The sequence below is a fragment of the Notothenia coriiceps genome, unplaced genomic scaffold, assembly GCF_000735185.1.
Source record: "Notothenia coriiceps isolate Sejong01 unplaced genomic scaffold, NC01 NC01_scaffold00029995, whole genome shotgun sequence".
NCBI classification, from domain to species: Eukaryota; Metazoa; Chordata; class Actinopteri; order Perciformes; family Nototheniidae; genus Notothenia; species Notothenia coriiceps.
In genome coordinates, this window is record NW_011362696.1 from 1 (window position 1) to 12,762 (window position 12,762).

General features: G+C 37.5%; 2 protein-coding genes across 2 annotated transcripts; one reads left to right on the forward strand and one right to left on the reverse strand.

Annotated features, from left to right (window-relative positions):
• Positions 1–20: 20 nt before the first annotated feature.
• On the forward strand, positions 21–5,178 carry LOC104959198 (growth arrest-specific protein 7-like; the record flags this gene model as incomplete). Its single annotated transcript, XM_010787065.1, has 4 exons — positions 21–141; positions 2,074–2,153; positions 2,843–2,941; positions 4,431–5,178. Coding segments are annotated over 4 exons (414 nt in total), but the record flags the coding sequence as incomplete, so codon positions are not given.
• A 5,475-nt stretch (positions 5,179–10,653) lies between these two features.
• Positions 10,654–11,899, reverse strand: rcvrna (recoverin a). The gene is made up of 3 exons (XM_010787066.1): positions 11,519–11,899; positions 10,873–10,984; positions 10,654–10,772 (listed from the first exon to the last, which is right to left on the reverse strand). Exons 1-3 carry the CDS (start codon positions 11,897–11,899, stop codon positions 10,654–10,656), a joined length of 612 nt encoding a protein of 203 aa, XP_010785368.1.
• Positions 11,900–12,762: the final 863 nt, after the last annotated feature.

The following is a 12,762-nucleotide window of genomic DNA, read 5'->3' on the forward strand; positions in this document are numbered from 1 at the left end:
TGGGTGGGTGGGTGTAGTCCCGTAGAGCTTTGGCAGACCGGCAGAAAGATCTGGAGGTGAAGACCCAGCAGTTGGAGATTAAAATCAGCAACAAGACGGAGGAGGACATCAAGAAGGCTCGGCGGAAATCTACACAAGCAGGTCAGAAGTCACAGTCCAAACATCTGTTGCTTTGGGATTTTAAGAGTGAAGTCAAAGAAATGATCTTGAAGCATTATTGTTTAATAAAGTGTCAGGTTAGTCTAGGGATCCTACAGACCTTAAAAGTCTTTAAAGGGGCCTTATTATGCTTTTCCCTTTCCTGTAGTGTGTTATATAGGTTTGTATGCATGTACATGGTCTGCAAATCACTGTGTATCTTCACCCCCCCTGCCTGAAATGCCTCCATTGGAATCCTTTATTTACTTCCGAAACACAGTGATATCACTATGCAACGCTCGCATTTCTATCGGCTAGCGCTCCAACACATTGTACGTGAGGCTAATGGGCGGGACATCTCTTAGTGGTTGACCAATCCCAACAGAGCCGGCCAGCTAACCAATCAGAGCAGACTGGGCTCTGGTTTCAGACAGAGGGTGAAAAGAGGTGCTGCAGCACAGGCAGTATGAGAAAAAGAAAGAGCTTTTTGAACATTAGAGCATGAAGACATGTTCCAGTAGAGGCACAAAATGAACCTAAAAATGAGCATTATAGGGCCACTTTAAAGGCATAGAATGGATTCATCTAAAAAATAAGGTTTTAATTGGTATAAATATGTTTTAAATCAATCTTTTAAAAGTCCTAAAAATGATCAAATATGATTCAGTGATTATTTTTGTTGACATTGCTTTGTTTAAAAATAATCTGCTAAATGTCTGTAGCATTAACATCACCTGACTCTGGATAGCAGAACATTTCATTTGATTTCTCAAATGTTAGTAAGTGAATTTCATAAAGTCTTCAAGTCTTACATCTAGTTTGCCTTAAGCTGTAGGAAGCCCCTATCTTTTGTCGATCGGGGTAACCCAATGCAAACTGGATGTGGCAACATTTATGAACAAAATCACAAGCGGTGCACTCGTGCAATTATCCCTAACAACTGATGCTTTTATTACTGGCGATTTACAGAATAGATGTGATGCTTCTCTAATCATTCTTTGCATGTGATGGATATAAATATGTGAAGGCAATTTTGTTTTGTATAATTGCACTGGTTTAAATTTGGAGCGACTAGTACAACAAGCACATCCAAAGACACGTCCTACTGTCCTACCAGAAATACTCTTTGACATTTTAATAAAAGGAGTCCATTTTGTAATTGTTCTACTCAGGCGTCATCAGAATGTATAATTTCCTCCTTCTCTCCTCATCTCAGTAGGTTAGTCACAGACCACAGCAGTAATCAATACCGTCCGCAGTTACAGTTAAATCATATCGGCTCTGTGTTGGTGATCAGTGCTGCTGTCCTTCACTGAGAGAATACTAATACGCCTCAGGCAAGCTCCTGTTCTTATACCTCTTCTTCAGGTTTCAGGATATACAGAGCTTAAATGTTATGGAATATCGTTTTATTTTTTTAAGAACTAAGAGACATGATATGTGAAAAAGCAATCCACTAGTCTTTATAGCTTGGTTTATACTTTAAAGACAGCCATGATAACAGTTCACATCAAATGATTCATCTTTGAATCAATGAAGCGTGAAATCTGAGTGCCCTCTGCTGGTCCTTAAAGGTTTTGCATTTGTAGCACTGATTATTAATGCTACTACTATGTATTAAAATAATAATCACACACATAACAGCAACATACATGAAAGCAAAAAAAAGATGATAACATGTTTGTTGAAATGTACAGTTGATACTTTACATAAGTACACATTTGGAGTACCTGTACTGAACTTCTGTATTTCCATTTTATGTTTTTGTGATCTACAGCAGAAAAATGCAACATTAATATTTATCCAGAAACATCATATGTATGTAAAACACTTACCATTAAAACAATACAAATGTTGAACATGATATGTGGATCGTTGTATATCTGTGGACTCTCAGCTCTCTGTTGACCTCTGACCTCTGTGTGTGTTCTCCAGGAGACGACCTGATGCGCTGCGTGGATCTCTACAACCAAACCCAGTGCAAGTGGTTTGAGGAAATGGTCACCACCAGCATGGTAAAATCTTCCCTTGGAGAGAATAGAAATCTGCATCTTAAAAAATGTACCTTACGAGAATCACTTAGAAACCCAGAATGAGAGATATTTTTCCCCTTAATGAACCACCTTAATCCTGCTAATTTGAAACTTTAATCAACTTTTCTGTTGTTGTTTTTAAACTACGATGGAAGTTTAAAACAATGCTTTTTATGCCTTTATACAAATCAAGTGGCTCTCTTCAAAGCCACCAGACTCCATTCAAACAAACAGTTAGTTCACTGGTTCAGCTCTTTGTATTTACAGTAATGTGGTAACATGGCAAAAGGTTAGGAATTACTTTTTGAAAAATAAAACAAATGACCAAAATGTAAATGTTAAAATTGTAATAAAAAGTATAGATATGAGTGCAAAACTACTGTATGATATGAACACCTGTTTTTCATATAAAATTGAAAAAATCCTGGTAATTTTGACCCCAATATACTTTAAATTGTTGTTTTTGATCTACAATGGACGTTATATTGCATAGCATTAAGGTGTTTCGTTAAGAAGGAATATTTGAAGGGGGAACATTTTTGCTTTTGTAATTATTATGTGTACACTAACAGCAGCTGGGACAAACAATAAGGAAGTAAATCCAATCTAAAATAAACACCAGGGTAATCAGTTTTCCTCTGTTACTAAATGTGAACGTTGTTCCTCTTCAGGAGCTGGAGAAGCTGGAGGTGGAGCGGATCGAGTGGATCCAGCAGCATTTACGCCAGTACACCACTCTGAGGCATGAGACGGACATGTTCAACCAGAGTGTGAGCCCCCTTGCATAATATGAGATTGTTTTCCATCCTGACTAGCACAAACATCAGGGTGTATGTTTTATGAAGAAATGCTCATTCAGGTTTATCTCTAGTGTTTGTATCACCTCTGAGGGTTTTGTCTCACCTCTGAGGGTTTTGTCTCTTCAGCTTCGCACTGAGAATTACCTGTGCTATTCCCACAGTGCTGACAGAATACCTCACGCTAGATTTACAGGGTTTACTCTTCACCTCCTGAATAGATGAGCACAGCGTCTCGGTGGGTTTCTCTGAGGCTCAGAGTGTTGGATGAAAGGCTTACAGGGGAGACATGGACCGCAGGGCGCCTTCTGTCAAACATCCACTCTCACACCAAGTGGCACGTGAAATCATGTCAAAGCCAGTTGACATCACTGGTGCAGCTCATCATTTTTCTCAGCTAATAATTTGATCAATAATGGAAGAAAAAATGACTGTAAACTTTGATGTCCAATTGAGTATTCCTCAAATACAGAAAATAATTTGATTGATAAAAAATATTCGAAATATAAAATAGTACACTGGTGAATGCAACCATTGATGGCCACAGAGAAGCTGTGAGCTAATATTTGACCAGAAAAAATGAAAAAGAATACGGAATAGGCTGTGTATGTACTTTATAGTACAGAATGATCATATATATAGTATATCAGTCACCGAAGTCCCCATCCTCCCTCACTACTGTTCTGTGAATTCCCCCTGGAGAGATGAATAAGCATGTCTACTTCTTCTTTATCTTCTTCTTCTTTCCACCTTTTCTTCTTTCGTTTGCTATGCTAAGCTCGCTGCTGCATTAGCCTTATATTTAATGTGCAGATATCATAATTGTATCCAGTGGTGGAAAATAACAAATGATCAAATAATGAATGTCACAAGAAATGTAATGATGTGGACCTGAGGCATCCACAAAATAATTTTTTGACACCTAAACACAATGCTTACCTTGCTGTCAGACAGCCCTTCCTAACAGCAAACCGCTGTCTATGCTCTCTTCAAAGCCACCAGACTCCATTAACAAAAACAGTGATTTAACCTCATCACAGAGACCCTTTGTATATTTTGAGACTAAAACTTGATTATTGTGACACATTAAATGTTCGCATTTTTACCCACAATAAATACTAATGGGAAGCTACAAAAAGATGAAGAATGTTATCGCATCAAAATGCTTTTTAAACCTCTAAAAGCTTTTCCCCACATGACATTAAAAGAGTTTATCCTGATGAAGTTTCTATACATATATTGTCTAAATAAAGAGCTGTCTGATGAGATAAAATTGTTGTTACTTGCTATGAGTACCGGTATTTCCGAAATAAAAATATTCCTTTAAAAACATACCTGATTTTATTCCAAGTAGTTGTTGAAAGCTCTGGCTTTGATCCAAAGTGTTGGATGAACAAACTCAAGTATTTACATGAGGTGATGACACTAAATGCTGCTGTTTTATGGGCTCATGTCTCTGCAGACGGTGGAGCCGGTGGACAAGCTGCTGCAGAACGTGGACCCCGGCAGAGACAGAGAGCTGTGGGTGAAGGAGAACAACACCGGAGAAGTCCGACCCGTGGATATGGACATATAAACCATCCTGAGCTTCAGTATTTTAACACTTCTGATAACACTGATCCAGGGACAGTGCATGTGCAGACTACTGAGGTCTGCTCATCCTCTCTGTGACGAGAATAACAGGAGGAAGGTTTATCGCAGGCAGGTAACGCCACTGGGTCAAAGTGCCGGCATGTTCCTTCTAAATTGTAACCCTCCCATAATCAACATTAGCTTATTGAATGCCATTTAACATATTCTGCTGTTTACCTGTTGTTAAGTGGATACTATAAAAAAAAAATGATATGTATTTTAAATCGTTCAGTTTAGCTTCAATCTATATTTTTCACAGTTCGAGTAAACCAAACTTTAAAAAAAAAAAAAAGTCTGATTATCGATATTAACTTTATTTTAGATACGGATCTTGAAGCACATTGAGATCTTGGACTGAATATGATATATTTTCATATTTTGCTGGTTCATTTTGGTGGAAATGCATGTTTTGAATATCTTGCTTTTTCTGTATATGGAGAGCTGCACAATTTGTTGAACCATGATGGTAGTTTTTTGGTATAGTTCATTGAATTAACGCAAGGTATTCTGCATCTTGTACATTTAGGAGCTTTCTCCCACACAAAAAAACAAGACTTTTACGTGTACAGCGTTAATATCCAGTAACCTCAACTGTTTTAAGAATAAAACTCCACACACATACAGTATTTAGGAATGTGGTTTGGATTATACTTTAATTTTAAAACACAGATTTAGGCCAGGGTCTATTATGGATCAGTCCGGAGGAAAAAGGTGGTCCAAGTTACACTGAAACACCTTTTAGTGCCTAACGGTTATATACCTGTAATGTCCTTGACATATTGTACTGCATCAGTGTACATTTGTACATAAAGGTTAGATGTATTTTGCTGTCAGATGTTTAACAGGCCCAAATGAGCTTTGAGGCCAGTGAGGTGTTTGTACAATGTTGTTTGTTTTATTTTTGGTAAATGTACAGAGATTATCTATGATGGTGGTTGATGACAAATTTCAAAGATCAATTAAATAACCCCTCTGAAAAAAGACAGTGTGTTAAGGCCCTTGTAGCTAAACAAAAAATATTATTATTTTGCAGCTTGGATGGAGGGTATTTTCAGAGAAAAAAAATCTGAATTTTACAATTTAAATTGGCTGGGAGCAACTTGGATATGAGATCATAAAGTTATTTTTATCTGATTATATTCTTGTTATAACCTTATTATCTCAGAGAATTATTCAATTGTATTTCTCTCATATCTCAAAAACATAATACATTTATAAGCAATATAAGATTTTATTTCACACATTTACGGGAATACCTTTTAAATGTTTTCTCGCAAAAGTATCATTTATTAATGTTAGAGAAAACATGTTCTCCTACATTTTCGGGTTTTACTCCAAAATGTAAAACATAGATCTCAGAAAATATCCAGGTTGTTTCTTGTTGGTGTTCAACTTAAATGTATATATTGATTTTGTCTGTGAATATAACCCTCCTCCAAGTCACTGTTAAACTATTTGTTAACCTACAATAGACCTAATACACTTTCAGTCAATAGAGGAAACAGGTTAGTGGATTTGTGATACAGATTATCCAGATGAAAACCCATTTAATCAGAGACTGCATGAACAGTATGTGTCTACGTGTTTACATGTGTGTCTGTCTTCGTCTCTACATTGCTGTTGTCTATCTGCTCTGAATTTATTTGGATAATTCTTTTAATATCTCAAAAGCATGAAGCTATTCAAATTAAGATGCAAGTCCTAATTCTAATCCAGCTGCCAGGCACAATAAAAATATATGCTATTAAAAAAATGAATATATATAAATGCTTACCTGCCTTATCACCATTATGAATGCCTTAGTGCAGTGGTTCCCAAAGTGTGGGGCGCGGCCCCCTTGGGGGGCACAGAGGCATGACAGGGGGTGTGGGGCGGGGCGCGAGAGTCCAGGAGAAAAAATGGTTATAAAAAAAAAAAGAATTCATAATTTGAAAAATTATTGATTCAAAAATAATATGATACAGTACTATTACGTCTGGGTCTCTGTGTTTCATTAAAGCTCGGCTCTGTGTGTGTGTGTGAAACGAGCCATTTTGTGTCGTGCGCGAGCGAGAGAGAGCGCACCGGTACCGGAGATCGTTGTTGTTAGCTTCTGGTGCTAGCGAGCTACGCTAACGGATATAAGGAGTGTTTTCAACAACAAGGTGGAGGAGAATCCTCTCCTGTCAGACTGAGAGGCTCAGTGAGCCAAAGGACTCTCTCAGTGTTATCTCAGTGGGTCTCAAACGTTTTGTCTTATTTCCGAGGCACACGTTTACATATGATCAGTTATAAAAAAACAAGAGAATAAATGAAAAACAGGTATGAAATACTATGACAGTAAAAAAAGAATAAAGTTTAAAAGGGTGATTTGTAAAATATCCATAAAGAAAAAGTACATTGTTTTACAGTTCTGTTTCATATGGGTGTTGAGAAAGGTATCCTATGCATAGATCTCTTAATTTTGCTCTCAAAGTGCACCATATTGATGCATTTAACTTCAATATTTAAAAATAAATCTTCCCGGGGGAGCTTGCCCCCGGACCCCCCTATGTGAGGTCCACACACCACCTATAAAAATAGCACTTTACCCCTGCTTACACCTATGCAAGCTGATTATTGAGCCTTCATTGTAACAGTTGCGGGTACATGCGTGGGGATTGTTGCAGTAGAAAATTCCATTGTTGCGACCGGTACATTAATGGGAAACCCTAAATGTTTGAGCACCCTCTATGAAACGAGCACCCCACAGCACCCCCAAAATAAATATCTGGCGCCGCCACTGAGCCTGACTTGTGTTGGGGGGGCCCGACTTTTTTTTTTCTCCAAAAGGGGGGCCTGACAGAAAAAGTTTGGGAACCACTGCCTTAGTGCATTCATTTTTTTTTCCATAAATGAAGGAAAGTCATGGTTACTTTGTCTTAAACCCAAAAGGCTTCATGCGCAGGTTTAAATAGCACATCTATTGTAGAGGTTTTATCAGTGTGTGTCAATGTTGTACACTAAGTGTAACAAGTTATTATGTTCCAATTAAATGTTCAACAGTTTCATGATGACGTAACGGTTGAGTTTACTGCCTTTGTGTGATTAACATTTCCATAACGTGCATTCAAATCCGATGTTCCTGTTGATTTATGAATGTTTGATCATAGGTGACCTCTGTCCAGACGGTGTACTGTGGAATTCATTGTCCAAAATAAATCCCCTCTTCGAAAATGTAATATCACGGTGTGTTATTATGTAAATGTCGTTTGAGGTAGAATCATTTTTCATGGTTTCATCAGTTGTACCTTTTGACCTTCAGGTCAGCTCACCAAATGCCATTGGATCCAATCCAGTAAAGATTGGAAGAGAGAGTAAGACAGGTGGATGACAACGGTGAAGTTTGCATTCTGCCAGGTATTAACCAAAGCCAATACAGGCTTTGGAACAAGATGATGCAAAGCTAGGCTTCTCTTACGCAAACCACTGTATTCCTGATGAAAATGATCTACTTTATGGACTCAAATTGTATACTAAAATTATTTGAATGCAACTTTTTTTAAACTACGAACTATAGAAAATGTGTCTCTAAGCAGTAACCTCAATGAAGGTTTGATTGAATGAAGGCTTACAAATGTGGCTTCACAATAGCATAGACACATTGGGTGACAGGTGGGTGTTCTTCATATAGCATCACATATATTACATCCATATTTTACATGCTATGGGTGTCCTTAACAGGACCACATTTCTAAAAGAAATATGTATGACAAATATGTTTTTTTCCTATTCTGTTGTTATTAATTACACACTTTTGTTGATTTAATGTCTGATGCAGACTACATGCATGACAGCATGACCCAGCTGTTGTACTGTAAGTAGATACGAGAAAGTACTGTAGCTACAACGAAGCTTACTAAAATATATACATGTGTCAATATATGTGTTTGTCATCATAATATGACACCTTTTATTATTAGGTGGCGGGGTGAAAGCAAGATTTTAAGACTTATCTTTAGTTTTATACTTTTGCAAGCTAGACAAGTCGGATGTACTACGACAATCCTCTCTCCGTGAACCAATATGCGTCACCAACACCAGTAGGTGTTACTGGGGTCTATATCACTTTGTTCTTCCAGAACAGGGGAAGATGTTTTTAAAAGAGGTGAAATAGCTTCAGCTATCTGAAAGGAGATTTAAAAGCAAGCATCAAGTTCTACAAGGTGTTCGTGAATGTTTCCCGACTTTTAACTTGATTAACATTATATGTTTATAATTAAGGACTCTAAAAAAATACATACATTATCCTCCCACTTTCTGTCCCCTGCCCCGAATACTTACACACAGTCCCTTAAAAGTCAGTTTTTCAAATGTTTATTCAACAGTGACATGCATTCAACCGTTTGTGGGCTTCAGAGATACATACAAAGCATTAGAAAACTCCACTTTAAGTAAAAAATATGCTACAAAAATTACACGAAACATAAGCTACGTAATAAAAGATAGCAGAGGAATTGTTATTCTATTCTTGTTATTCATGATAATCCATCTATCTGATAGGCCAATTTTTATAAAAGCTGTTCTCATAGCACATTCCAGGATGAACGTAATCCGCATCAGAATATATTGTCTAATCTCTTTCACTGAGATATCCATTTTCTTTACATATGTATACTAAAGTAAAATGATAACCAGCGATGTATTCTTCACCCACATTACACACTTAAAGTAAGGAGGTTGTTAGTCTCAACTGACCTTCAGCTCCTAATAGGATTGGCTGACACCGGCAGATTGTTAACCTGAGCCTAATTCCTCTCATAAGGAGCTCTTGCCCTGGCTTTTCTTGCCATCAAACTAATGAATGAATCCAAGCTCTGTTACACTGCCAGACATGAGAGAGTAAATTGGCTGGCATGGAGGTCAACTCAGGATATACAGAGGCCCATACCTTACAGAGCAGCAACGGTGAAGTGAAAATGTAGTCAAAGTGGGAAACAGTTAGCCTAAAAGAGTTGTGAAATTGTATCCCTTTTATGCTGATTCCTGATAACTGTCATTGTCCAATTTCTAAGGCAAAGGGAAACCACAGAAGCCTACTTACATTTGTTATTTGATGTTTTTCTGCTTTTTATTTCACTTGTTTCTTTTTTTTGATGATAACTAACTCGTATTGAAATAAACAAAAATAAGATTTAACTAAAGTTGAGTTTAACCAGTAACTTCTAGCTTAGCTAATTAGCATTTAGCTTGACTAGTTTATTGGTGTTATTTTCTTCTTTCCATTAAAAGTTTTTGTTTTAACTTTGCTTGCTTTTCAATTTTAGTAATACATTCATGTTTAATTTTACACAAAAGTGGTATTTTAAATGTAGCTTAACCACATGAAATCACATGTTTTCCACAAGTCAGAGGCTCTAGCTTCTTCTGACTGATGGAACGCATTGCTAGTCCGCTAGCTAGCAGTGGCATTTAGTCAAACTAGCTTGGTAACTGGTAAACCCGTTTACCCTACATTTCAGTTAAGATAAAGCTGGTGTATGAATGATGTGGTATAACAAACTCATCTACTAAAGTGCGTAAATCACGGAGTTGCGGGGGCTGCAGTTGCTGCTAAACTGCTAGCTAGCCATTTAGGCCTATTAAGTGTAACTTTCTTTAGTTCTTTTCATGACGTTGTCCCAAAAATGATAGATTCAATGGTATGATCTTGTAATTGTAAGTTACTGCATTTTGGCTTTGTGAGAGACAGTGTATCAATATTAGTGAGTGCATGTTTATCACAAATCCACAGTTTTAACTGCACAAAGTTTAGAAACCCATGGCATAAATGGCCATTTCAACAGGTGTTTAGCTTCTGTTGATTGGTATTAAATACAATTATTTAATTTCTTCCTGGGAAAAAATATGAAATGCAACACTACCAGGCTGGTAAAGACCAAAGAAATGAATGAAATAATAAAAACTAAAACAGTGAGAGACACAGAGGGAGAGACAGTGAGTAACAGAAGCAGGCAAGCATTCATATCATGTTAAATGTAAACAGAAAAAGAAAAAACTTAAAATCACATGAGGGGGCTTTAAACAATTATATATTATTGCTTTTTCTCCGCCAGCTTGTCTTTAATCTTCTGAGGCTCATCATATTGTATCAATCGCAGGATATCTTTGTTGTCCATCACACCGTGAATGAATTCTCCTTCTGAGATTTTATCTGGAAAAAGACGAAAAACAGTACAAATAGAGCCGCAGCAAAGCGTGGATGTGTTTCATTGTATAACAAAAACTGTTAAAGGGAGCTAAAGAATTGTTACCGTTTTCTTTCTTCCCAAAGAATTGCCAGATCTTGTCCGCCCTCTTCTCTGGTGAGTCTTCATCCTCGGGGAGGACCTTCTGGTCTTCAGCAGGAATCATGTTGAATATTGACTGCATGAGAGTCATTCAATTACAAGTTTTTAATCGTGCATGCTCAATTTCATCATCAAATAATATTTTTAACCTGTGTTCTTTAGAATGGATTAGTGCTGAAATATTTTGAAAATCAATAATTCATCAAACATTTGCTTGTTTCAGCTTTTCAAATATGACGTCCTACTGCTTTTCTTTGCTTTATGTAACTGTGAATTTATTATTTTGTTATTTTTTGGCTGTTGGTCTTTATTCAACAGCAAATTAAAAAAGTATGGCAATTAAACAATTACACTAAAATAAGGATTTAAAACTATGAAACCAAGTCCTCAACATTATGGATTCATCAAGAGATTAAAGGTGTTAATGGCAATACATAGGGTGATAAATGATCTGCCAACAGAAAACAAATATACCAATATATAATCTTTTCAACAACATTTATGCGTGAAAGATGTAGCTGGCTTTTGAAAATAGACTCAGGGATAAAATAAAATGTACTTCAAAACAATTTTGTTACACCATCACAATGAAAGAAGAAGGTATATATACCCTAACAATCTCCAGGATTTCACTTTTGTTGATGTTTCCGTTCCCGTCGACGTCGTACAGAGCAAAGGCCCATTCCAGCTTCTGCAGCGTCTTCCCCCCTGACGTGAGATGCAGAGCAACAATGTACTCTTTAAAGTCCAAAGTGCCGTCTGCGTTGGTGTCGAAACTCCTGAAAACGTGCTGTGCGTATTTCGATGGGTCTGCATTGGGGAAGAAGCTGGCGTAGATGCCTTCAAACTGCTGCTTGCTGATCTTCCCGCCGGGGCACTCCTTCAGGAAGGTCTGGTACCAGGTGCAGAGCTCGGTCTCTGAGTATTTAGTGTTGGATTTCAGTTCCTCCAGGAGCTCTTTTGACAACGCGCTGCTCTTAGTATTCCCCATCCTGCAAACAGACTTCACAAATGTATTATTGTCCTCCTGTGTTTTGGGTCAAAACCTCTCAGCATTTATTTGGAATCACTCTGCCTCATACAGTATTCACCCTGGCAGCCCTCTCAAGGTGCCAAATAGGCTTATGGTTATCACTAGTAAATCCTGACAGCTGTCTTGAAGATTAAAGGGATAACCAATCACACTATGCCACCTATTTGAAGGAGGTATAAGCAAAGGATTAAACACAACAGGTAACAAACACTTTAGGGGTCAACATCTGGGAGGCCTATTATGCCTTTTGCAGCAGTTTTGCTTAAACTGCAAGCCCCTCATATAGGCTTAATGACATTTTGTGAGAAAATCAATGAGTCATTTCCGAGGACAACTGTATGTAAGTAAATAATTTAAATAATGATGATAACTACGTGAGTAACATTAAGTATTTGTTGTTTGAACGTAAAAGTTAAACTATAGTGGAGTGCCATAACCTTAGCAAGAATAAATAAATCATGGGTCTTGATCTAAATAGATATCATGGCAGAGGCATTAAAAGGCAGATGAATCGGCTGGACTTGGGGAGTCCGGGGGGGCTATGTTGAATCCCTGCGTTGTGTGCGATGCTCCACCACAATGAATGTGAGGAGATTATCTGTGTTCCCAGTGTATTAATCTCAGGTCAGATTACAAAACCATCTACTGCAGTGGTGCCAAAACCCCCCAAAAAGTGAAGGCAATTAATTCATTGGGATTAATGGAATGTGCTGATGATGTTGGTAATCCATTAAGAGATAAAAAGCACAATTGATGTATTGAATGTTCCACGAATCCTAAAATGACTGAAAGTGCTGAGCAGGATAATGCCATTCCCTTTT